This window comes from Nicotiana sylvestris, chromosome 12, assembly GCF_000393655.2.
Source record: "Nicotiana sylvestris chromosome 12, ASM39365v2, whole genome shotgun sequence".
Classification (NCBI taxonomy): Eukaryota; Viridiplantae; Streptophyta; class Magnoliopsida; order Solanales; family Solanaceae; genus Nicotiana; species Nicotiana sylvestris.
Genome location: NC_091068.1, coordinates 161,950,491 through 161,976,704, shown reverse-complemented (window position 1 = coordinate 161,976,704; position 26,214 = coordinate 161,950,491). Strand labels below are relative to the sequence as shown.

Genomic DNA, 26,214 nt, shown 5'->3' with positions numbered 1-26,214 from the left:
TCAGATATTTGTGCCTCAAAGGAGTCTCAGTGCTGCCGATATACCCTGCTATTTCTTCTAAAGTTGGGGTAAGTTCGAAATCTGAGAAGCGGAAGACATTGTGCGCAGGATCCCAGTGGGGGACTAGTGCCCTTATGATATCTCCTCGTGGCCTGATATCCAACAAACTCGTGAGGCCTTTCAGATACTTCTTGATTTCGTCATGCCCCTCTTTGCCCAAATCATTCCACCAGAGCCGCAATTGGAGGGGAATTTTATTCATGATTGAAAAGGGTTCATTCGGAATCGTGCTCATTCTGCACATTTATTAACAAGATTTTAACAAACGACACTTATCCTGCTAAAAACAAAAATATATGCGATTTTTTGTGAATTTTGAATTTTCATATATATATATATAAAACTTTCTAAAGAAGTCAATAACGGAAAATATTTTGGATTTTTTTTTTTTTTTTTTTTTCGAAAAACTGGGAGCCTGAAAGGACTTTTCTAGACCTTTAACAAGATAAATACTTTTGCCATAAATAAAGATATATACATTTTGAAATAAAGCAAAACTTTTGAATTTTTCATATATATATATATATATATACATATATTTGTAACAAATAATAAAAGTAAAGACCACACAAGACTTTTTTTTTATTATATAAAAAAAATTTTAAAATAAGATTTTTTTTTATTTTTATGACAAGACAACTCTATATTTCTATTGATATATTTTTTATTATGAAAGGCAGAACAACGACTTTTCAAAATTTTGGCAGAGTTTTGACAGTATTTGTTTTTTTTTTTTTTCAACAATAAACAATCAATTCCTAACCGTTATTTCCCTTTTTTTCACAATATTCCAAATATTCAAACACCGGTCAGCATGCGGGCATGAGACAAATAAATGCACGGAAAACAGTGGGATGCACCAGAATGGTCTTTTCATATCAGGTTGCTAGTCCTAGACGGACCCAACCCCTGTGTTGAGTCCCCTAAGTCATATGCAACGTGATGCAAATAAGCGTTCCTACTAGGGATCCGGCATGAAGTCACGTTATTCTATGTTCAAAACCTGGGTCGGTGTTCTAGACAGTGTACCCGAGCGGACAACTCGAGTTGAGGAAGGAGCTCCTTTCCGGGAACCAAAAGGCCAGCCGGCTTAGAAACTTTCCGAACCTCTTTTATTTAGGGTATGACACTAACAGAATAAGGAGTCTCAACCAGTGAGCACATCCCCGGAGGTGAGAAGAGAAAGGTTTCGGCACAGTTTATATACAGTTCAAATAATATCAAAGCGGTAACAGCAACATTTAGCACATTAGTCTCAAAAACATGTAATAATCAGATAATAAATAAAGCCAAATAATAACAATTATTCTAAGCTCGACTTCTTAACCCTGAACTATTGGTTCTGGGTTTTATGTCCCCAGCAGAGTCGCCAGAGCTGTCACACCTCCTTTTTCCGCACCCGAGAGGGCGCAAGGGAGTTTTTCCAATTAAAGGACAATCGGAACGGGATTAGTTTATTTATTTTAGAGTCGCCACTTGGGAGATTTAGGGTGTCCCAAGTCACCAATTTTAATCCCGAATCGAGGAAAATAATGACTCTATATTACAGTCTGCGTACCAGAAATCCGGATAAGGAATTCTGTTAACCCGGGAGAAGGTGTTAGGCATTCCCGAGTTCCGTGGTTCTAGCACGGTCGCTCAACTGTTATATTCGGCTTATTTATCTGATTTTTAATACAATTATGAACCTATGTGCCAATTTTATCTTTTATCCGCTTTTATCGTTCACCGTTATTTTTATAGGACTTGCAACGTCGTGAAAACATATCTCGAACCACGCTACATCAATGCACCCGTGGTTATTGATATATCTCGACTCGGCTGGGATTTGGATTTGGGTCACATAAATGTGCACCCGAGTTTAAGAAGGTAAGGTTTTATTAAAGCGTATCCTAAAGAGACTAACGTGTTGTTATTTAGGGAGGGTTGTGAGATTTGCTAAGCAACCCATCCCGGAAACTAAATGCTCCAACAATATACATTTAACAAGGGCCCCGCATTTGCACGTTGTGTTTATTTTTATCGAGGCTCATCTCGTTCTTATTTTAAAAGGTTATCCTATAGCAACTACGTTTCTTATCGCGTTTGTCCTTATCAATTGAAAACAGTATATAGTCCTAATTAATTAAATGCTTGCAAGCTATTTGTAATGACATTCAGAAAAGCTAAAAAAAATTTCAGAAATGGGGCTGTATATGCAATCAGCCGAACAAACAATTCTGGGCCCAAATCCAGCCCATGCGCGATGGACCAGACCTGGGCCTTCGCCTGTTCTACGCGGGCCTACTTAGTTTGCTTCGATTTGGGCTCGACCTTCATGAGGTCGAGGCCCTGAACTGATTCTTTATTTTGTGAAATGAGTTTATCAGTTTATGGGACAATATGGCAGAAGGAGAAAGAACTTTAACTAAAATGGATAGCTTTCCTATTTGGCCTACATTAGAGAATATACTATACCATCAGACTAAGTTTGAAATACAACTTATTACACTGGGCGTATTCTCACTTAGCAGTATACATACAAAGCTAGCATTCGTTAACCTACATTGATATACTTAGTATGTAGGCTGTTTCTATTGTCCAAACAAAAATGACAATCATTATACAATACATGATGTCTAATGTAACAATTTATGCATAAAAGTCACTCTTCAGGTCTTTTCTTTTGTATTCATGCTCAACTTTCCAATTACATTTGACAGAGTATTAGTCATGTACCTGGTATAGAGAACGAAAAGAAGAAAAGAATGATCAGTTGGGCAGTATGCCACAAACACAGCAGCAGCAGATACACAGCAACAAGCACAGCAACAAACCAAACCAAATGTTTTCCACAAACCTCAGACGACCAACAATATTTCCCAGAACAAAGAGGACCAACAAATAGTCGAGTACCAAACCAATGAACCCAGAAAAGAAGGATGAAACAAACAGCAACAACAGAGTATTCAATGCAGCAACACTACCAATTGAATAACCAGAAACAGCTCAACCAATGCAAACCAAGAACTTGGCCAAGACAGCTTGACCAATATGCACTCTTATACAACTTTTCAGGCAGTGTTTGGTTGCAGTGTTTATTGGAAGCTAACTTGTGTTTTTTCAGTTTTCTTTGAACTCACTAGACCTCTCTTTGGACTAAAAATTTTACAGCCCTTTTTTTTCTCTCTGAAAGCTAAAAGTCCAGCCTCAGACCCATAAACTTCAGCCCCTGTTTTAGTTGTCCAATGGCCTATTTATAGGCCAAATGCACCATTACAGCTGAGCTGCCCTGCCTGCCAATTGGCAGAATGCCCATACCCTTTAAGCCCATCCTAAGCATGCTTGGTGTCAGCTACCTTTATTCCCCACGCCTGGTTTTTGTTTAATCCAGAATTATGGGCTCATTTGTTTATTCATTTTGAGCCCCCATACCCTTGTGTCTTGTTCCCCATTGGTATTAGTTTAATCCTAAGTTAGTACCCTACTTGTCAGCTCACTTAAACTAATTACTTCTGTTCTTTTTAGCACCCCAGATTACCCCTGTCAACCTTGATTATTACTGCCCCTGCCTATTGCAGCATTAGGGCATTTTTTGCACTGATGAAAGCTCGAGCTCAGGACTGCCTAGACTGAACCCTTTTAGTCATTTTTATAATGCCAACAGACCATTTCAAACATTACTAGGTCATCCAGCCAGTGTCCGAGTTTAATTAGTTATGTGACAATCCTAACTCCTTCGATTCATTAGTTATAGAAAACTAATCGACGACATTTATCGAGTCGACTATACTAATTATAGCAGGTAATAATCGATCGCTCACATAAACAATACGTTTAGGGACCTAAAGGGCATCAGACAATTCTATGTTCAATAACTGGGGACCTATATAAGTTTATTCATTTGACGACCAATCTAATCGAACAGGTTCATCACAGAGTACATTCAGAATACAAATAGAAGACAAACGACCAAATAAAAGGTCTTTAACAGAGATGAAAGAAATCTGGATGAAAAATAACAAAATAACAAACAAACACAAAGAGATATGCTGACAACTTATTTGGAAATAAAACAAAAGAACGGAAAACTTACCAAAACGTTTAAACCAAACAGACCCAAATCAAACTCGACTTCGAACTTTTGAGGCCGAACAAACTTTAGTCAGGGTGTTCTCACATGAGAACACCTTGACTAAGGTCTATTAGACCTCAAACCTATGTCAAAACTGGCCGGGTTCCCCAGGTGCATGTGTTTCCAGTTCTGGATTTCCAGATCTGGATTTTTAGGAGTTGTGGGTAGATTCGGACCAAACCAAGTTTGGTTTGGTCACTAGGAAGGTCAGGGGGGTGTCTGGTATGAAGATGGGGTGGTTTGGTGTAGATCGAGTTTTGTCTCGAATCTTCAAATCCAGATTCGAGACGATAGGAGATGATTCGAGGTTCGTGGTTAGTGGATTCGTGTTCAGGGGAGTGAGGGGGTCTTAGGGTGTTCAGGGGGTGGTCACCGGCGTTCGTGCCGCCGGCTTTAATGGCGAAGGAGACTAGGGCGGCTGCTAGGGTTTGGGGGTTTCAGGGTTCAGGGAAGGAGACGAGTGAGGGGTGGGGTTCGGATAGGGGGCGTGGGGTGTAAGGGAAGGTTTATATATGGTGAGGTTGATCGGATCTGAGCCGTTAGATCAGATGATCTCAACGGCTTAGATCTGATGTTGAGAAATGGGACGGGGTCGTTTGGTAATTAAACGAGGTCGTTTGGTTTAAGTGGGGGATTGGATCGGATTGGTTATTGGGTCGGGTTTGAACACGGGTTGCTGAAAATGATCCTGGACCGTTGGATTGGATTGATTGGAACGGCTGAGATGGATTGGCCTGAAACGGTGTCGTTTCAGGAGGTGTCTGGGCAACCGGATTTGGACTGGGCCTGCGTGCTGGTTGGGCCAGTTATTTTGTTTAATTTTTGGCCCAAACCGATTTCCTTCTCTTTTGTTTTTCTAATTTCATTTTTTCCTTTTAAAACAAAAATAAAAATAATAAATAACAAAATAACGAAATTAAAACTAAACAACAATGCAACATTTTAACACAATTATCACAAAAATTATTTAAGTAAGTTAACTAAAAGCCTAGAACGAGCGATGCACACATATATATATATATTTTGAATTTTCTTTTACTGACCGAATTATGGTTTAATCATCCTAACATGCATATTTTGTATTTTTGTTTGTTAATGATTAAATGCAAAAATGGACAGACTCACAAACGATTAACAAAACATGTCACGGAAAGACCGAAAAATTGTACAGCGAAGCCCTTTGCCGCTATTTTTATTTTCTTTTGGAGCAATTGTCCGTGAAGCAAAAATCACGTGCTTACACTTACCTCAGATACTTTCAAAATATTTGCTCGAGATGACAGAGTCTCGTGCTGATAACGTGTTATAAAATAAAGACTGTAAAATAAAGACAAGTATAGAGAGAAACTGTTATATTATTCGAATTCAAACTGATGTACATAATAAATCGAAATCTCTTCCATTTATAGAAGAAAGGAAGCTGCTACTGCAAGCTGCTGTGGAAGCTGCTACTGCAAGCTGCTGTGTAAGCTGCTACTACAAGCTGCTGTGTAAGCTGCTATTATACCAGATATGGATAATCTTCTACTGAGAGCAATGTTTATCCATAACGGAGTACTGAATGGATAAGCTTATTATACCCGGTATGGATAATCTTCTACCGGGGGTAATGTTTATCCATAACCGGGTACCGAAGTGATAAGCTTCTTCAGGAAGCTTATTTCCAATATAGTACTAAATAGATAAACATATTTACGGCGAAGTCCCATATGGATAAGCTTCTTCAGGAAACTTATTTACAACGGAATACTAAATGAACATTCATAATATATTTATAACAAACTGGAAGTTATTAACTAACAATTCTAATTCTTTATTTTTCTTCTTTTTTCTAAATATTACTGGAGGGGTAAGTAAAATTGGAGAACCTTGTCAAATGAAATGAATCAACAAATGGATGTGTCATTGTCTCATTTAAATATTTACTTCGGCTACAAAAGAAAAATCGTATTATTTCAAATTCTAGAACCAAAATCCGATAATCTATCTCAAATGAGTACAATCTAACTACAAAGTTTTGTAACCCCAATACTACATTATGTTAATGATGAGTGAAAAGATCAATTTCTTCCTAAATAGGAAGACTAATTCGTACTTGGTACTTGGCCAACATTACCTGTTTTAGTGTCTCTCTGATAGTTCCTAACCATCGTTAAGTCCTTTGCTCTTCAAAACAATCAATCAACAAAATTTACACTATTGCCAACAGTGAAATATTATACAGCAGAACTCAACATGGTACCTAAAATTGTTCATTTTTCATTTCTATGGATACGTACAGTGTGACGAATAGTGGCGGAGTCAGGATTTTTACCAAGAGAATTCGGAATACTAAAAAGTAAACACACGAACAAGCCAAGGGGATTCAACATCTACTATTTAAGATAAAGAATAATTTTAACCTTAGAAATACAGTAATTTTTCGGCGAGGGGTTAGGCTGAATCCCCTTCTACCACCCTAGCTCTGCCCCTGGTGACCAACTAAATGGCATGAAGCTAAAAGCACTATATATAACAAAAGAATATTTTTTTCTTTTTAGTTCTGGATGCCAAGTTCTTTCAATCCAGCAAACACGGCGAGTGTATACGCTGGTAACTGAGTCCTTACACCAGTCCAGTAAGTGAATTACTCAGACATACAATGAACATTACTTTCTTATATTAAGTACAAAAGAACTGCTACTACAAATGCTTTGCATGATCCGTCTCATCAAAAATTTCTTCCTACATAAAAGACGCAATTGGCATTTTAATTCTCTTGGCACTGAAAAATTCATGGAAAGTGCATTAAAATCCAAAATCTTGAGTGATTTTACCTGTAAAAGCTCTTCAATAACATCTTCCATAGTTATTATCCCGACTACCTCTTCCTCATCAGGGATATTTGGCAGATTTTCGTCTAATCGCAGAATGTCTGAGTGCATATATTTTGACCACGTCCTCCTACTCCTATTTCTCTTCGACGAAACGTTTCCACCATTGGGCAAACTCTTGCACTTCTGCAATGATCTACTCTTCAGGCTCTTCTCAGGCGGATCAATGTCTACTCTGACATCCTGAACAGAATCTAGATATGGAAAACAAAAAGGAATGAATATTCACATGAGAAAAGAAGTAATGAAAAGCTAGCAAACAGAAGATGCTCACCATCAGCAGCGACTTGGCCAGCAGGCTGAACCATCTCTTTGCTGCACTGTTTTACAACCACGGCCATATGACTATGACCTTTCTGAAACTCATTCAAGATGTCATCCAATCGCATAGTATATGGGACCCTGCGCCATAAAAGAGGCAAGCCATGATTTGTTTATGAGGGATATCAAGGCAATAAATCAACCAGCACAGGAAGTAAATATTTGCAAACCACCTTGTATTATCATCACCTTCCACTTCATTTGGTTACCCAAGAACACACACACACAAACACACACACAGAGACAACTAAACTACCCAAATATTAGTTGCAAGAGAAAGAAATATCCGATTGATGTTTGTTAGATAACCATGTTTAAGCAATTTGACCAGGATTTCTTTCATCTAAAATTACATTGAACATTTCAGGTAGTGTATTGGTATACCTCTAAATGACAAGTTGTCCAACCATTTGTACTAGGTATTGTCCATTCGTAAGAATATTGGCAGTTTAGGTGCTTTACTTGTCTTGTCTAACTGGAAATTGATAGTCGCAATTATTCCAATACACATAGACTATTAAACTTCATTTAAAGAAGGAAGCATACCGAATTGAGACAACATATTAGAAAGGCATGCTGAGACAAACATTTTCTAGACCTAAAAGCACTATAGGTTGCTACCGATCAACCAGATATATAGACAGGGAGTGGCAACTAGAACTGTGGATGTTGCTACGCGTGTATTTGTGCACCTCATCTTGAAAAAGGAGAAACTGAATAGACAGGGATTAGCAACTAGAACTATGGATGTTCTTTTGTACTTCTTAGTCACAACATTTAATAACCAGAGTTTCCAAATGGAAAAGACTGCAAATACAACTCATGAACAAGTAAAACTACATCTTAGTACAAAACATTCAAAGATAGTGCAATAATGCAGCCAAATACATGCTTAGTATTTGCACATGAGATATATAAAATATACCTTGGGATCTTTCGGATAGTAACATTTTTTACAGGGGTTTCATCAGCTGGATGGATGGTTAATAAGTTCTTGACCTACAAGGTCACAGGAAAAGTATGTCAATAGAAGACTCTTACTGTATTACCAGAGAAATGATACTATTTACTTGGTTGACTTAACGTATTACCAAAGCAAATGGGGAATTACTAACTTGTTTACTTGGTTGGGACAAATGAAAATAAGAGAAACTGAAAAGGCTAGGGTAAAAGTAGATGGCTCTTTGCCTAGTAAAGTTTAACTGCGCCTCATACTTCATGCTTGTAAGTACTTAAATTTAGCCACTATTTGTCATAGTCAGTTAAGACTATGATATCAGTTGCCTCAGCATTCCTACGTAATCTTCAGCATTGATGTTATTTTGGAATCTGCTAGTTGATCTGAATCATTTAAAGCTATAAATTGGCCACATTTTGTCATAACTACTTCAGAGTATTATACCAATTAGCTTAGCTACTAACTTTGTTGAATTTAGCATGCATTATCTGTTGTTTTGGAGTCTGCTAGTTGATCTGAATCTTTTAAGGATATAGATAGTTTTCTACATATGGGAGAAACATCATTTGTTAGAAGAACCTCAGGTGATTGTATCACCACATTTTTCTGTACTTGAGGGAATGAAGCAAATAAATGAACTAAAAGCAATAGATAACACAGGCTAAAATCATCTTTAGCCTCGCTCAAGGCCTCACTTTGGCTTCATTTAGCCACTTACTGTTAACCGTGGATAAGAAAAAGTTGCTTTGGGATAAAAGACCGAGTCACTCCAAAGCAAAAGCAACATGTGAAACTGTGAATTGAAAGTAGGAGCCTAAGAGGAGATATTCTCTCGCCACTTTTTAATAACTTAAGCAAAAATATGCTTTCAATTATGTTGAGTGCAAAATTTTCCAGGACTGGAAAAAAGGTAGAAGTAGTACCAGAAGAAGTCCAATTATGTTTTTAGGTTGCTCATAGTAGACTGGTATCCTGCTATGCCCGTTCGACAAAATTGAATTTGTCAAATCCCTGTACCAAAATGGAAAAAGATAGGGTATTTAACAACTAGTGAGGTAGGGAATCATGCAAATTTTCTCTATATGAATATCTCAGAGTATACAGTACCTGTCCAACTTTCCGTTAATATCAATAGAAAAGGTTTCAGAAATGGGGGTCATAGCATCACCGGCTGTTTTATCGTGAAGCTCTAGAGCACCAGCAATTATAGTTGTCTCATCATTTGTTAGTTCTCCACCTTTACCAGCCTGTAGAAAGAGCAGGAAATTAAAAAGAGCAATAAGTCAATGAAATGACACCAGAAATGGAAAACAGCTAGGTTCAATCCAATATTAGTGGAGAGAAGCACATGCTAACACTATATCAACAACACAATGATTGGTCAGCCATTACAAACCTACCTGATTTCCATGAAAATGTACTAAAGTTTTCAACTCAGCTCGTCGGAAAAGACCGCTGTTTCGATGACCTAGCAGATAATCCAATAGCTGCAAATAATAGAAACAAAGGGGCTTAGGCCAACATTAGACAAGCTAACTTATAATACAATCAGCAGTAGGTTCGATATGCCAACATCGTAAAGGGTCTATACAAAAGACCAGTTTCTATTAGCCAAAAAAAGTTAAACAAAATCCATAAATAAAAAAAAGTTCACCTTGCTTATTGGATATGCAATAGGAAAGCAGATCCAAACAAGAACGCGGACAACTGGGACCATAGTTGCACCAATGGCCAGTCCATATCTAGAGCAAACTGATTGTGGAATGATCTGCTCAACCACAGAATAGTAACCAATCAAAGCAAGTAAATTCAACATTTGGTGAACTCATCAGCCCTCAATGCAGATTACTCAGTAAAACAAAACCTAAAATTACAGCAACAATTTTTCTCTATTGTAGCACTTGTAGAAAAGAGAATTTAATAGCACAGTAGCACTTATCTGAAGGAGAAAGAAAAGAGTTTAAGACCAAAATCAGTAAAGTAACCTAATAAATTCTAACAACAATTAGTTTAGTTTTCTTAAAGTAATACGTAAATGGACTTTGTAATGCATATACATTCAGGACAGGTAAAGGGAGAAGACGCCCCCTCCCCTTATAGTTGATTTCAATCTTAACCACGGAAAAAATAAGTTTCTCACCTCACCAAATAGAAGAATCAATGTGACAGAAACCAGTATAGCACCCCAAGCTGTTATTAGACTGTCAAGAAAGATGGGAAGTGCCTGAAAGGATTTGGACGATTTTCAGCATCTAAACTGCTGCAACTAGTGCAGGAAAATTGTGTCTCTAGAGATACACTATCATAATGTTGCATACCTCCATAGCAGCAGCATTGCAAATAAGTAGGGCGCACAGCAATAAATGCTGATTTTGTACGACAGGCAATATCTTGGCTGTATAGACAAAACAAAAATTTCTAATTATTCAAAGCATCGATAAAGTAGACACAGTCATACCAAGGCAACAAGATTCACAATTTCAAATTTTAAGTTTTGCATTTCACATTTACAAAGGAGAACTACGCGCATTTAGCAAGTCCGGTGTCTATACAAAGTATAACAACGTAACTGCAACTCTCTCTTCTTCTCAAATGAGGCGCAATAACAGAATAAATGTCAGCAGAAGCAAACTAAACGATCGCTCGTAAAGTGAGCATTTAGTAGTGCAAAATAAAATCTAAGAGCTTCTGTCCCCTCTATTAGAGGAGTTCCAGAAGTATCAGTGATCAAATAAGTAGCTTTACGAACTAATGGATGGATAAAATTGACTTGGAAAATGGAAAGGTTTATACAGTTATACGTTGCATCTGTTGAATGTCAAAACTCCCACATCGGTGGAAGACCAAATTGGTTGGGATTTTTTCCCTATAAAAGAAGGCCTAATGGTTAGGATTTAAATACACCTCTCATTTGCCTTCTTATCTTCTTAAGACATTTGTATCTTCTCTCTTTAGTATTATTTCACTTGTATTTTTGGAGTGGAATAAAATATTGGTTGTGTCCGAAGAGTAGGCAAAATTGGCCGAACCTCGTAAATTCTGGTGTTCCTTTTATTATTGCTTTATTGTCTTATTTATTATTTGGTGGCTGTCATAATTTTTGGTATAGTAGTTGTGACTTATTCACACTATATACATTTGGCTTCCGCAACAATTGGTATCAGAGCCAAGGTACTGTCTAAGTATGCTCTGTGGTTGCAGCATAGTCTGATCTTCCACATCAGAAAAGATTTATCTTGGTAACTGAGTCAAGGTTCTGTCTGAGTATGCTCTGTGGTTGCAGCTTAGTCTGATCTTCCACACCAGAAAGGAAATAATCTTGATTTGTGTCGTCAGCTATTAAATAATATTTGTGTCAAAGATGGGAGACAATAAACAAGAAGAATCTACATCAAGTGTCAACAATACGTCATCATTGGCATCTTCGCTTATGACAAGAATTGTGTCAAATGCGAAATTTGCGGTAGAAATTTTTGACGGGTCCGGACATTTTGGGATGTGGCAAGGCGAGGTTCTAGATGTCCTTTTTCAACAAGGGCTAGATCTGGCCATTGAAGAAAAGAAACCAGATGTTATTGGAGAAGAAGATTGGAGAATTATCAACCGTGTTGCTTGCGGTACCATTCGATCCTACCTTGCTAGAGAGCAGAAATATCCATACACAAAGGAAACTTCTGCAAGTAAATTATGGAAAGCACTGGAGGATAAATTTTTGAAGAAAAACAGTCAAAATAAATTGTACATGAAGAAGAGACTGTTTCACTTCACCTATGTTCCTGGTACCACGATGAATGAACATATCACCAGTTTCAATAAGTTGGTCACAGATTTGCAAAATATGGATACAACTTATGATGATGGTGACTTGGCCTTGATGTTGTTGGCGTCACTTCCTGATGAGTACGAGCACCTTGAAACTACTCTACTCCATGGAAATGACGAAGTTTCTCTCAGAGAAGTTTGTTCGGCTTTGTACAGCTATGAACAAAGAAAGCGAGAAAAACAGAAGGGCGGAGAAGGAGAAGCACTATTTGTGAGGGGTCGTCCTCAAAATCAAACGAGGACAAAGAAGGGAAGATCCAAGTCAAGATCCAGACCCAGCAAAGATGAATGTGCCTTTTGTCGAGAAAAGGGGCACTGGAAGAAAGACTGTCCGAAGTTGAAGAATAAGGCTAAACATAACAATGGAAAGACCATTATGGATTCAAATGTAGCTGATTGTGATGATTCAGACTTCTTATTAGTTACAACAGAGTCATCAACATCATCAGACATATGGTTGATGGACTCGGCTTGTAGCTATCATATGTGTCCCAACAGGGATTGGTTCATGGATTTTCAAGAAGGAAAATATGGAGTCATCCACACAGCGGACAACAGCCGTCTTACCTCATATGGAATTGGTTCAATACGATTAAGGAACCATGATGGAATGATCAGAACATTAACAGATGTTCGATATGTACCGGATTTGAAGAAGAATCTCATCTCTGTGGGAGCCCTAGAATCAAAAGGGTTCAAAATCATTGCAGAAAATGGAGTGATGAGAGTATGCTCCGGTGCACTAGTGGTAATGAAGGCTAATCGGAAGAATAATAATATGTACCGCTATCGTGGCAGTACAGTTATTGGGACAGCGACAGTGACATCCAGTGACGACAAAGAGGCAGAAGCAACCAAGCTATGGCACATGCGCTTGGGACATGCTGGAGGAAAATCCTTGAAAACTCTATCAGATCAAGGATTGTTAAAAGGAGTAAAGGCTTGCAACTTGGAGTTTTGTGAGCATTGTGTCAAAGGGAAACAGACAAGGGTTAAATTTGGTACAGCGATCCATAATACTAAAGGCATTTTGGATTATGTACACTCTGATGTTTGGGGTCCTTCCAAAACACCTTCATTGGGTGGGAAGCACTATTTTGTAACCTTTGTTGATGATTTTTCCCGAAGAGTATGGGTGTATACAATGAAGAAACAAAGATGAAGTGCTGGGAATTTTTCTCAAATGGAAGACGATGGTGGAGAATCAAACAGGCAGGAGGATCAAGTGTATTCGCACAGACAATGGAGGTGAATACAAAAATGATCATTTCAATAAGGTCTGTGAAAATGATGGCATCGTCCGACACTTCACTGTTAGACATACACCACAACAGAATGGAGTGGCAGAACGTATGAACCGGACCTTGCTGGAGAAGGTACGGTGTATGTTGTCCAATGCTGGCTTGGGCAAAGAATTTTGGGCTGAGGCAATTACATATGCATGTCACCTCATTAATCGTCTACCATCTGCTGCTATTGATGGCAAGACACCATTTGAAAAATGGTATGGAAAGCCTGCTGTAGATTATGACTCTTTGCACGTGTTTGGCTCAACTGCATATTATCATGTGACAGAGTCAAAATTGGATCCAAGGGCAAAGAAGGCTATTTTTATGGGAATTACTTCTGGAGTCAAAGGATATCGCTTATGGTGTCCTATGACAAAGAAAGTAATATTCAGCAGGGATGTTACCTTTGATGAATCTGCTATGGTAAATAAGGTAACAGAAGATACCAAACAAAATGAAGGTGCTTCTAAGCAGGTGGAGTTTGAGGGAAAATTTATTTTTCCTACACAAGAAGCAGAGGAGGAAACAAATGAAGATTACCCTCTGGAAGGAGAGCCAGTAGAGGAGATTCCAACTCAGGAACCTCAACAACAACTTGAATCAATAGCAACCAGCAGGCCAAAAAGAACAATAACGAAACCTGTTCGTCTCATAGAGACAGTTGCTTGTGCAACCTCAATTGTAGCTGATGATGTTCCTACCACTTATAAAGATGCTGTCCAAAGTTCAGAAGAAGATAAGTGGAGGATTGCCATGAATGATGAAATACAGTCCCTTCATCAGAATCATACATGGAGATTGGCCAATCTCCCGAAGGGAAAGAAAGCAATTGGGTGCAAATGGGTATTTGCAAAGAAAGAAGGATTTCCTAACCAAGTAGATGTTCGCTACAAAGCAAGATTGGTGGCCAAAGGATATGCTCAAAAGGAGGGAATTGATTACAATGAAGTATTTTCTCCAGTTGTAAAACATTCCTCCATTAGAATTATGTTGGCTTTGGTAGCACAATTGGATTTGGAACTAGTTCAGATGGATGTAAAAACTGCGTTTTTACATGGAAACTTGGAGGAGGAAATCTACATGACTCAGCCAGAAGGATTCAAAGTTGCTGGAAAAGAAAATATGGTGTGCAAACTTGAAAAATCGTTGTACGGATTGAAACAATCTTCTAGACAATGGTACAAGCGATTTGACGAGTTTATGTTGCGGCAAGGGTACAAGAGAAGCAAATACGATCATTGTGTGTATTTGCACAAGCTTAAAGATGGTTCCTTTGTATATCTTCTCCTATATGTTGATGATATGTTGATAGCTTCCAAGAATTCGGAAGAAATTGATAAGTTGAAGATTCAACTGAAGAAGGAGTTCGAGATGAAGGATTTGGGTGAGGCAAAGAAAATTCTTGGCATGGAGATAATTAGAGATAGACGTTCAAAGAAACTCTGTTTATCTCAAAAGGAATATTTGAAGAGAGTACTTCAACGTTTTGGCATAGATGACAAGACTAAGCCAGTTAGTACTCCACTTGCTTCCCATTTTAAGCTAAGTACTACTATGTCGCCAATGGATGAAGCTGAACGAGAGTATATGTCAAAGGTACCATACGCAAATGTTGTTGGTAGCTTGATGTATGCAATGGTTTGCACAAGGCCTGACATTTCACAAGCTGTTGGAGTTATTAGCAGATATATGCACAATCCAGGGAAGGAGCATTGGCAAGCTGTGAAGTGGATTCTACGGTATATTCATAATACTGTAGATGTCGGGTTAGTTTTTGAGCAGGAAGACAATCAGTCTGTAGTTGGATATTGTGACTCAGATTTTGCGGGTGATCTGGACAAACGAAGATCAACTACTGGTTATGTGTTTACTTTTGCAAAGGCACCAGTTAGTTGGAAGTCTACTTTGCAGTCAACAGTTGCTTTGTCTACAACAGAGGCAGAGTACATGGCTATTACAGAGGCTGTGAAAGAGGCAATTTGGCTTCAAGGATTGCTAAAGGAGCTTGGTGTTGAACAAAAAGGTATCACAATTTTTTGTGATAGTCAAAGTGCTATTCAATTAGCGAAGAACCAAGTTTATCATGCAAGGACGAAGCACATTGATGTTCGGTATCATTTCGTACGAGAAATCATAGAAGAAGGTGGAGTCACGGTGAAGAAAATTCATACTACAGAGAATCCTGCTGATATGCTGACAAAGGTGGTGACTGCGGTCAAGTTTCAACATTGTTTGGATTTGATCAACATTGTTGAACACTGAAGATTGAAGATGAAGACACAACCAAAATTTGTTATTGAGAGAGAATTGAAGATGTGGAATTTTGCCAAGGTGGAGATTTGTTGAATGCCAAAACTCCCACATCGGTGGAAGACCAAATTGGTTGGGATTTTTCCCCTATAAAAGGAGGCCTAATGTTTAGGATTTAAATACACCTCTCATTTGCCTTCTTATCTTCTTAAGGCATTTGTATCTTCTCTCTTTAGTATTATTTCACTTGTATTTTTGGAGTGGAATAAAATATTGGTTGTGTCCGAGGAGTAGGCAAAATTGGCCGAACCTCGTAAATTCTGGTGTTCCTTTTATTATTGCTTTATTGTCTTATTTATTATTTGGTGGCTATCATAATTTTTGGTATAGTAGTTGTGACTTATTCACACTATATACATTTGGCTTTCGCAACAGCATCACCATTTTGTGGGAAATTGTTAAGTATAAATATGCTGGATACTTGTGACGCGATTGGTGAAATAGAAATGAGGTATAAATATGTTGGATACTTGTGACAAGATTGGTGAAATAGCATTTCTCTAGAAGAAAATATTTTATCACAAGAAAAAAAAAACAGATTTACATTTGTTGTCGCATAAAAGATCTCGAGGGGATACCAATTAAATCAGCCAAATTTAGCAACACAGCATAGATTTTTTTAACACATAGAGACGCTGCAATAACAATAGCTACACCTTAGTCCCGAACAAGTTGGGGTCGGCTATAGGCACAACACAAAAGTATTAAATTGTATGATCATCTTGGCTAAAAGTTTAAGACGTTAGAGAGAACACACTTTTATTTACTTAATTACATCTTCAACATGCCCCGTCGCATGTGCAACTTAGGACCTCTAAATTGTGCGATAATTTCATCTCAAAGCTTAACATAAAACGATGAAATGAGGAAAGTGAAAATGTACCCGCATTTTTACGATCACTTGGAGTGCCAGACTTGGCAAGGACTTCAAGATCAACAAGACTTAACGACATGAGGCCCAATGTAAGGCCAGACATCATTCCCGCGAATACTACCAAAAATACAATGACCAAAATATTAATGAAGAACTCCGACTCGCAACATCTGTACTCTACCGCCATTCAAAACTTGATCAATCAAAAATTCAACCAATCTTCCAACTCACAACCCTAAAGGAAACCGTCAAAAATTGACAACCAATATTCAATCGCCTCCATTTTTATTTTTTTGAAGCTGCTTCGAAACTTATACTAATGGTAGCTTAATTTTATCTTTCTTTTAAAAAAAAATCGAAGCAGAAAAGATTGAATATCAGTTATTGAAAATGAAGTGAGACTAAGGAAGACGAAAAGACAGAGAAAAATATGTTCTTCTCGTTTTACGGAGACGAATGGTTGTTTGGCGAAAATGGAGGGTATTTTAACGGTAAGAGTCTCTTCTGTTGGAAAAATATAACGGTAAGAGTCTCTTTTCTTTTCCTTTTTTTTTTTTTTTGTTTTCGACATCTTTTTTTCTTCTTCAAAATGGTTGATATTATTTCATTTTTATATAATTTTGAAGGATTTAAAATTACTTACTAAACTAATTTTTGTATTATTTCGATAATTTCTTTTTACTGCACTAATATGATTTGCATATATTTATATGTTAATAGGAAACGAGGCTTAGATGATTCGGACATGTGCGGAGAAGAAGTCCTGATGTCCGGGTAAGAAGGTGTTAGCGGTTGGATTTGACGGGTACGAGAAGAGGTAGAGAGCGGCCTAAAAAGTATTGGGGGAGAGATGATTAGGCAAGACATGGCGTTGCTTCAGATTTCCAAGGACATGACCCTTGATAGGAAGGTGTGGAGGTCGAGCATTATGGTTGTAGGTTAGGGGTAGTCGATCGTTTTTCCTCGATGTGCCGGGTAGTCTGATAGTGTTTTATCTAGGACTGCTTGCGGTTTTTGTTGTGTTTCACACTTTTTTTTTGTCTTTTCATTTATTTGCTGTCTTTTATGAAGCTGATATTGCTTTTCTAGTTTCTGTTGTTGTTACGGATCTACTGTCTCTAAACCAAGGGTTTGTCAGAAACAACTCTCTATCTCTCCGGGACAGGGGTAAAGTTTACGTACACTCTACCCTCCCCAGACCCCACTAGTGAAATTCTATTGGGTTGTTGTTGTTGTTTCAAGGACTTAAAATTACTAATTTTTGTATTATTTCAATATTTCTTATTACTTCACTAATATGATTAGCATATATTTATATGTTAATAGTCTCTAAATAAATACACGTAATATAAAACGGTTTAAGAAGTATTATTTGTGATGCTAGCGATGGGGACAATCCTCATGCCAGCTTCTAAACGTTGAGGCATAATACATGGGTATTCTAGAATTATACCAAACTGTGATAGTGTGACTTTGGTGTAATTTTTAAGTATATGATTTTCTTTCAAAATGATTAAGAAACATATGTTTAATTTCATAAAAAATTGAAATGTATGGTTTTTGTACCCTGAATCAGTTAATCTTTTTGGAACAAGAGAGTAACACAAAAGTTAAATTTCTTTAGATTAATTTATATACACTAAATGTAAGACATTTTGACAACATAAATGTGTTTTAATCCATTCTAGCAGATAATTTGTTACACTATCTCGTTTTCATCTTATTGTGCCAAGGTTCTATCAGCAGAGACGGATCCAGGATTTGAAAGTCGGGATGCATTTTTGGATTCAACTACAATCTACTTTGTATATAAAGTGCTCAATACTAATATATCATTATTTTCTAAAGTATATATGGAGTTTTTGCCGAACTTTATGGGTGTCTGCGTCCCCTCTCGATGAAGCATAGGTCCGCGTCTGTCTATCGGAAATAACCTATCTACTACCCTCCCCAGACCCCACTTATAAAATTTTACGGGAATGTTGTTGTTGTCGCAGATAATTTGTCTTTTTTTTTTCAAATAACATTTTTTTTTTTTGGTGAACGTTTGAGGGGGACTCAATTTTTAAAGCAAAGTTAAACTCTTTTTTTTTCCATAAATAATAATAATAATAGGTCAGAAAAATAATATATAATGCCTTTGTTTTTTCCTTTTCCTTTTCTTTCTCTTTTTCCTCTCCAAAGAGGAGAGATCCAGATTCCCAGCTTTCAAGTTTCAACCTCAAGATCTCGCTCTCTGCTCCACTGAGTTTTCATCTCAGGTACCTCCCCAGTCCCTAACCCCCCCCCACCCTACCCTCACCCCCACAATTTCCATTCAACCCAGCTCAAACTACTTAATTCTTGTTAACAAGAACTCAAATTTGAAGTTTTTCTTTTCATATGCTATAGCATGTTATATGTAGTATGAGACTCTTCAGTTGTATTTATACCTTTTTTCCTTTTTGGGTATTCAAGAAATTTATTTAAATTTGAAAGAACATGGCAAATGTACCACTGCACTTCACTACTACTTTTGTGGCAGTGAGTGGGAACTTAGTAGTATGAATATAAATATTTAGGTCAAGGGCAGTCTGCTTCATTTTAATACTATTCGGTTTCAATAAGTCCTTTCCTGCTCAGACCAATAAATACAGCAGCTAATAGCAGACCAAAATAACTGGTTGTAGTAATCTTGAAAGGCCTAAATTAAACAAAATGTGTTCTTTTTATACATATGTTTGGAATGCACTTAACTAAGTTCCCATTTTTGCAAAGTAGGAGGATATACAATTGTAAATTTCAATTGAAAGAAGACGATCCTCGCCCATGTTAATGGAGGAATATGTTAAGTCTTTAGTTTATCAAACATGATTCGTATAAATGCTGAGTTAAGTTGCAATCCATTGTTCTCTAGTGTGAGAATTTCCTCCTTTCTTTTGTTTTCCTTTTCGGTGAAAATCAATTTTTCTTTGAATCAAATAGATATTGATTGATTACAGTGTTGTTTCCTTGTACATTTAATTTAAATGACCGTTGAATCTTTTGAAACCAAAAAAGAAGAAGATTTCTAGCTATACTTTATTTCGTTGTTTAAACAAAGAATCGAGCTTTTTATGGCGTCTACCTCCGAAATCCTCAGAGAAGCTTAGCATAGGGGTATGGCAATCTTCAGTACAAGTAGAGCTATTTTGTGTCAGTATAATGCATATTCTACTTAATTCTTTTTAGAGGACATCTTACATCAGAAATTCTTCTTTGCTTATTTAGCTCTTAATATTGCCTAGTCTTGTATTTACTTTGCTGTCGATATTTTAATATCAATATATAGTGTTCAAGCCGGGAAAGAAGGGGAGCCTTGGCGTAACTGGTAAAGTTGCTGCCATGTGACCAGGAGGTCACGGGTTCGAGCCGTGGAAACAACCTCTTGCAGAAATGCAGGGTAAGACTGCGTACGATAGACCCTTGTGGTCCGGCCCCTCCCCGGACCCCGCGTATAGCGGGAGCTTAGTGCACCGGGTTGCTCTTTATATAGCGTTCAAAACTTTTGTGATTATACTCTTATTGACCTGCAACTAATGTGGAACATGTTTCAGTAATTGCAGCTCCATAAAAAATGGCAAGAAGGCCAAATACCTTTCGTCGTCTTGGAGATGCTGGGAGCATTCCGTTTGTTGGCTCCTTTCACCCGAAATCACGTCCATCTCCTTTATTGTCTATAGGACTTGTAGTTGTGGTAAATGCCAATTTCGTTTCTTCACCACCTGCCATCTGTTTATGTTTCCCAATTATTATTAGTGCTACATGATCTGTGCGGAACTTACAAACTTTTCATTTTGGGTATCCAATCAATTCATCCCCCAATTATAGTAGCTTAAGCAGATAGGGCGAGAGGCCACCGAAAATGATGGCTTCACTTGCCTATTTTAATGTAACGCAAGATCATGAAGAAATACAAAATCATTTTATTGTTATTTTGATGATTCAAATACCGTAAATTTGTCAATCCCCCTTCCTTAATCTCAGTGCTCATCAGTATATGGGAGGGTGCATTATATCTAAACCAATAGATATCTAATTCTGCATAAAAATATCGTCCCTTTACCCTTACTGATATATCTATCATTCCATTTCTGGGCATGTTTTTGCATAGTCTCCTTTGCTTTTATGGTGCTATTCTTTTTGAAAGTTTGAGAAAATGTTGCCAAATCAGATTGTCCTGTTTTTTATCCTATTATTATTGGATCTTAAATTATCCCAATGCAATAGTATCTGTTAATCTAATTACTTTGTGACTTTTCAGGGTGCATTGTTGATTATTGGTTATTTATATCACGGTTCAGGTTAGTGTTTTCTCTTATATGTTAGGATCATGTCTTGGCTGCACAACTATTCCTTCTGCTATTTATTCTTCTATTCACATAATTTTGGCGGGATTTCCTACTATCATCATTTTCTTAGACTGCGTACACATTACCCTCCCCAGACCCCACTTGTGGGAATATACTGGGTTTTTTGTTGTTGTTGTTGTTGTTGTTGTTGTTGTTGATTGCTGGCTCAGTATCTTGTTTTTGTGCCTTCTAAAAAACTTCTTTCATTGTCTGTCTAGGTGGAGCTGCTGATGCTTTCAGTAGACTTGAAGGTAACTAGCTACACTACCTGAATCAGATCTTGCATTACTACTCAAAATGATTACTCGAGCATTTTCTTTCTATCAAGGGAGGTCAAGTGAAAGGCTATAGCTACAGTATTATCAAGACCTTGTTACTTCTGTCTTCTGTCTATTAGGCATACCTTTTTCTGTGAGATATTAGTATCCCATATATTATTTTTATCTTGAATAATTTTTTTTTTTTTTTTTTTTTTTTTTTTTTGCAAAGAGATCTGGGTTATGGTGTTTGTAAAAGCTCTATATTACTCATTTATATACACTGCTCGGAATAGCATTATTGTTAGCTTTTCTATTCCTCATATTTCCTATGAACTGTTTTTGCGTACTAGCAAAGGAATAATTGCAGCTCTTGGTTTACCTTGCAGTAATCTTGTTATTTAACTTCTTTTTTATAAATAAAACTTTTGTAGGTGGTGTTTCATGCACATCAGAACTTCAAAGAGCATTACCTGCATTGAAGAAAGCATATGGCGACAGCATGCAGAAAGTATTACATGTAGGCCCTGACGCTTGTTCTATGGTGTCTACACTGTTAAAAGAGGAGGGTACTGAAGCATGGGGTGTTGAACCATATGAGCTAGATGAAACTGATGGAAATTGCAGAAGTCTTGTTTACAGAGGAATTGTGCGAGTAGCTGATATCAAGTTTCCTCTTCCCTACCGGTCAAACTCATTCTCTCTTGTCATTGTGTCGGATGCAGTGGATTACTTGTCTCCAAAATATCTCAACAAGACTCTTCCAGAATTGGCAAGGGTGGCTGCTGACGGTTTAGTTGTTTTATCTGGTAAAGTTAAAGAATAGTCTTGGCCTTTCTATTTCCTTGAATAGCTCAGCTAATATACATTTCACATATAGAATCTGATTGGGCCATTGAAATGCGAGGGAAGGCAGTCTTCATAATAATTGCTGTTAGGATGTATTTCTTTTTAGAGTGATAGTTGAGCGTAATATAAGCTATTTTACATTTTGATAAAATATTGGGTTGCATTTTTAGGTTATCCAGGTCAGCAAAGGGCTAAAGTAGCAGAACTCTCAAAATTCGGCCGCCCTGTAAGTCACTGATCTTCGCTTGTGCTTAATTGTCAAAAGATCATATGTTTATCTATTTGCTTAAGATTGTTAAACAACAGCCATCTTTATTTAAGGCATAGCTATCCTTCTTATTCCATATGCTTTATTAAACCAAATTCCTATAATTGTTTTTGATGTTGTGAATCTTGATGTTGATTGTTGGATGTCCAAACAAAGTAACATATTGAATGTTGATAAGAAAAAGAAGATACGTGTAAAGTGTAACGATACTTATAATGGCATTCGGCCCTTTGGGGAAGTTGTGTAGGCCTGACCAAAAGCGAATAACTATTAGTACATGTTAAGGGTACCTTTTGGTTGGTTTAGCCCAACAACTGATATAAGAGCCGATGGTTCGTCGGGACAAGCATGGAGATGGCATGGAACGTGTCCGTGTATTGCCTTTACCCGTATGTGGGCTGGTTTACTTCTTTACCCATAATTTGGAGACAAATACAAAAGAAGCATGTGGGCTTGGTCTCCATAAATAATGGGATGATAGGTGGCACACAGTTAATCTCCAGATAACGTGATGGCCATGTAGAACTTAGTTCAAGAGGGAGAGTGTTGGTATGAGAACAAAGTCCCGCATCAGAAGTTGATGAAATAAAGAAGCTACATATAAAGTACAGGGATACTCTTAAGGGTTTGGAAAGAGTACGAGCCTGGCCATCTCTTTTGTAAAACCAAAGTTTGTGGATTCAACAAAATAAAGATCGATAGTATAATCTAATTGCGCCTAAGCATTGACAATTAGTCACCTAATTACATTTAGGATACTTGATTTACTGAAGCACCTGTACTTCTGATCTATTAGGAAAAATAAAAGTAATATAAAAAGAATAAAGATTCTATCCCCTTGTTGCGATCTAGTTATTGCTAGCCATTTGTTGCTTTATCTTGGCCTGCTGTTCGAAGGTGTTCTCTGTTACGGAAGGTTGAAACTTGCCTATCTTCCTCTGTTTAGGCCAAATTGCGGAGCTCATCCTGGTGGATTAGATTTTTTGTTCAATCCAGCTTAGAAGAGAATGAAGTTGCAATCAAGAAGTTTGAACAAGCAAGCAAGAATTCTTATAAACCGGCCTGCCAAATTTTCCACCTCAAACCACTCCACTGAGATCACTTTACCAAATAATTGTTTGTCACCGCATTCTGTTGCTCCAATTGTGAACTATCATTAGTGTTGAATTGGCGATTTTTGTTGTAGGAAGTTGGTTATGTAAGATAGCCACCATGAATATACTACAATAGGGGCTTTCAATCAATTGGTATTATAGCTTCTTGTGGCTGCAGCACACAGCTTATCATATTCAGACCAGACTTGATTATTGTGATTTGTGTAACATGAAACACAAAGTAATTTATTATTCATTTATCATATTGTAAGTTTCCCTCAGAACTGCTTATTCCATTTATAAACTAGTCTTACATTATCTTCATACATACTCCGGTTCTTAGAGGTTTCTTATTGACATTCAAAATACCAAGGGACACGGTATATCTGGGGAATTGCAATGGAAATTTCTTGAGGAACATTTTTTTTTTTTTTCATTCTGATATACGTAGATGTGGTCAAGAAGAGAGGACTAGACAGTTGTTAATTTCAACCTTCAACCATCTGACGAGGTTTTAAGTAATTTGAATGATTTGCTTCTATATCTTATAGTTTGATTGTAAGTTCTCTAAATTTTATGGAATTTGTTCCTGCACACTGATTAAAAACAAAACTAGAAAAAGAAGAGCAAAGATGAGAATAAGAACTCCTATCTATCTATATAATACTATATTAAAAGTACGAAGACCTTAGTAGAATGTCATTCATTTCTTACTTCATAGTAAGTTCATGTGCTTTCTTCCTTATTACCATAAGTTTCTAACTAATCATTTACTTTTTGCAATAGAAAAAGTTGAAGAGGAACTTAAAATCAATATTATATTAAAAGATTTTGTTAACGGAGGAAGTGAGAAGGAATAACAATTATTTGACTATGAAGGAGCTTAGAACGATATGGTATAAGGTAGAACCATAAAAGGAATAACAACTCTAATCCAATTATAAATCAGTAAAAACACGAAATCTCTATGTAAAATGTTGATCACCTTTTTTACTACTTAAAAATAAAGTTTACCTTAAATATAACACTCATATTATATTTTTTAAAATAAAATTTACTAAAATTTAGAGTATTAACTTTTTTCTTAGTTAAACTATTTAAACATTCCTAATTTTTAGGAAGTCAAAATTAAGTAAAACTTGACAAATATTGGTTCTTTCCACAACTAAATGATGTAACATAATTATAACTCCTTCCTTGAGATAGGAATATTTAATATCTTTTTTCGACAAAAGAATTCTGAAACTCTTCTACTTTTTTTTTTTCTTAAAGCATAAAACTTGTGCATACATATTCCACATGCAAAATATGATGGGAACTTTAAAAATCAGTGAATTCAATAATTTTTCATAAATTATTAAATCAGAGAAGTAATTATGTTTGAATAATTTGTTTGTCTTGTTAAATTTTCATGTTTTAGGAATGCTTTCTTTGCCCACAGACATTTCGCAAAGTTATATAGATGATAAGTTCTTTTATCATTTTATCTTAGTAACTAAACCTCGCTATATGAATAATACTGAAATAGTTGAGGGGATATAAATTGAAAAGGCATAAGATTTAATTTTCATTTTGTGTTACTCGATAAACTTTGAAAAATCCAAATAAAAGTATAATTAACCATGTTTCTGCTTTTTGTTTCCCCGAAAAAAAAAATGTTTCTGCTTTCTAGAATGAATTTGAGAATTTCTTTTTAAAGATATTTCCATAAAAATCATAAATATCTAAGATTGTGTTCTTGTTCAAACTAAAAGGGAAGTGTGATAACTTGTGAAATTGAACAAAAAGAAAGAAAAAAGTTTAAGGTGGAATATGTTGAATTATGTTTGAAGACTTCTATTTGACAGAACTTTCTCCTTTATTGAGTTAGAAATTCAAAATAATACTCATATAACTTCTTTTTTTAAAATTACTCATAGAGATAGGGTACACGCGTACACTAAATCTAGTACTATATTAAAAGTACGAAGACCCTTAGCGAAATATCGTTCGCCTTTTTTATCCTTCAAAAATAAAGTTCATACTAGATAAAATAGTCATTTAATTATTCTTTTAATATTTAAGATGTTAAAATTAACTAAAATTTGAGTTATTAAAATTTTCCTTATTAGAAGTTGGTAATATACCAGATTTGTAAAAGGAAAAAGTTAACACGTTAGTTTTCCTTATTACAGTACTTCACATTAGTTTTCCTGTTAGGAAACTTTGGAGCACTTTCAGCTTCTTTTAGGTTTAGGAGTTTTTTGTTTGTTATTAAATTTTAACCAATTAATTATTTATAAAATAAAACTTTCAACTCAAATTATCATTTTTGGTTTAGAATTCATAATTAATATAACAATGTCGCTGGATTTAAAATAAAAAGTAGAAGAATTAGATTCTATAGGTTTAGGATTCAACAATTAATCTATAACTTTAAAACTAAAATAATTTAGAATTAGGAGTTAGAATACTTTTATAAAAGAGCGAGCATTTATTATTCTTATCATAAAATTTTAATGATGTCAGTATTTGTGGAGGTAAACTTACTCGTGATTTGAGATAAATTTTCTAACCCTTAATTTTTTCTTGAAGTTATATAATAACATACATATGTTTGTTCTTGATAGACATTTGTGAATTAAAAACTTGTCAATTGTGATTTTTATTTATCATCTCATATACTATTATCAGGTTAAATGGTGACGTATTTATAAATTTTACAGAGATTGTTAGAGCAATTGCATTCTATAACAAAAAATTGATTAGACATTCT

General features: G+C 36.3%; 2 protein-coding genes across 4 annotated transcripts; one reads left to right on the top strand and one right to left on the bottom strand.

Moving 5' to 3' along the window:
* Positions 1-2,523: 2,523 nt before the first annotated feature.
* LOC104231111 (DUF21 domain-containing protein At2g14520-like) lies at positions 2,524-17,059 on the bottom strand. Of its 2 annotated transcripts, none has more exons than XM_070165188.1 (11): positions 16,631-17,059; positions 10,645-10,721; positions 10,467-10,550; positions 9,981-10,094; positions 9,727-9,813; positions 9,434-9,573; positions 9,250-9,337; positions 8,294-8,367; positions 7,322-7,449; positions 6,991-7,241; positions 2,524-2,778 (listed from the first exon to the last, which is right to left on the bottom strand). In XM_070165188.1, exons 1-11 carry the CDS (start codon positions 16,806-16,808, stop codon positions 2,767-2,769), a joined length of 1,233 nt encoding a protein of 410 aa, XP_070021289.1. In that variant the 5' UTR covers positions 16,809-17,059; the 3' UTR covers positions 2,524-2,766. The 2 variants fall into 2 exon arrangements, with proteins under 2 accessions (XP_070021289.1, XP_070021288.1); XM_070165187.1 differs by lacking the exon at positions 2,524-2,778 and adding an exon at positions 6,391-6,898 and having other exon boundaries at positions 16,631-17,058.
* Positions 17,060-18,754: 1,695 nt separating this feature from the next.
* Positions 18,755-23,743, top strand: LOC104225191 (probable pectin methylesterase CGR3). Of its 2 annotated transcripts, none has more exons than XM_009776957.2 (7): positions 18,755-18,882; positions 20,197-20,336; positions 20,904-20,943; positions 21,210-21,242; positions 21,683-22,057; positions 22,268-22,323; positions 23,312-23,743. In XM_009776957.2, exons 2-7 carry the CDS (start codon positions 20,217-20,219, stop codon positions 23,459-23,461), a joined length of 774 nt encoding a protein of 257 aa, XP_009775259.1. In that variant the 5' UTR covers positions 18,755-18,882; positions 20,197-20,216; the 3' UTR covers positions 23,462-23,743. The 2 variants fall into 2 exon arrangements, with proteins under 2 accessions (XP_009775259.1, XP_009775260.1); XM_009776958.2 differs by having other exon boundaries at positions 18,783-18,882; positions 20,206-20,336.
* Positions 23,744-26,214: the final 2,471 nt, after the last annotated feature.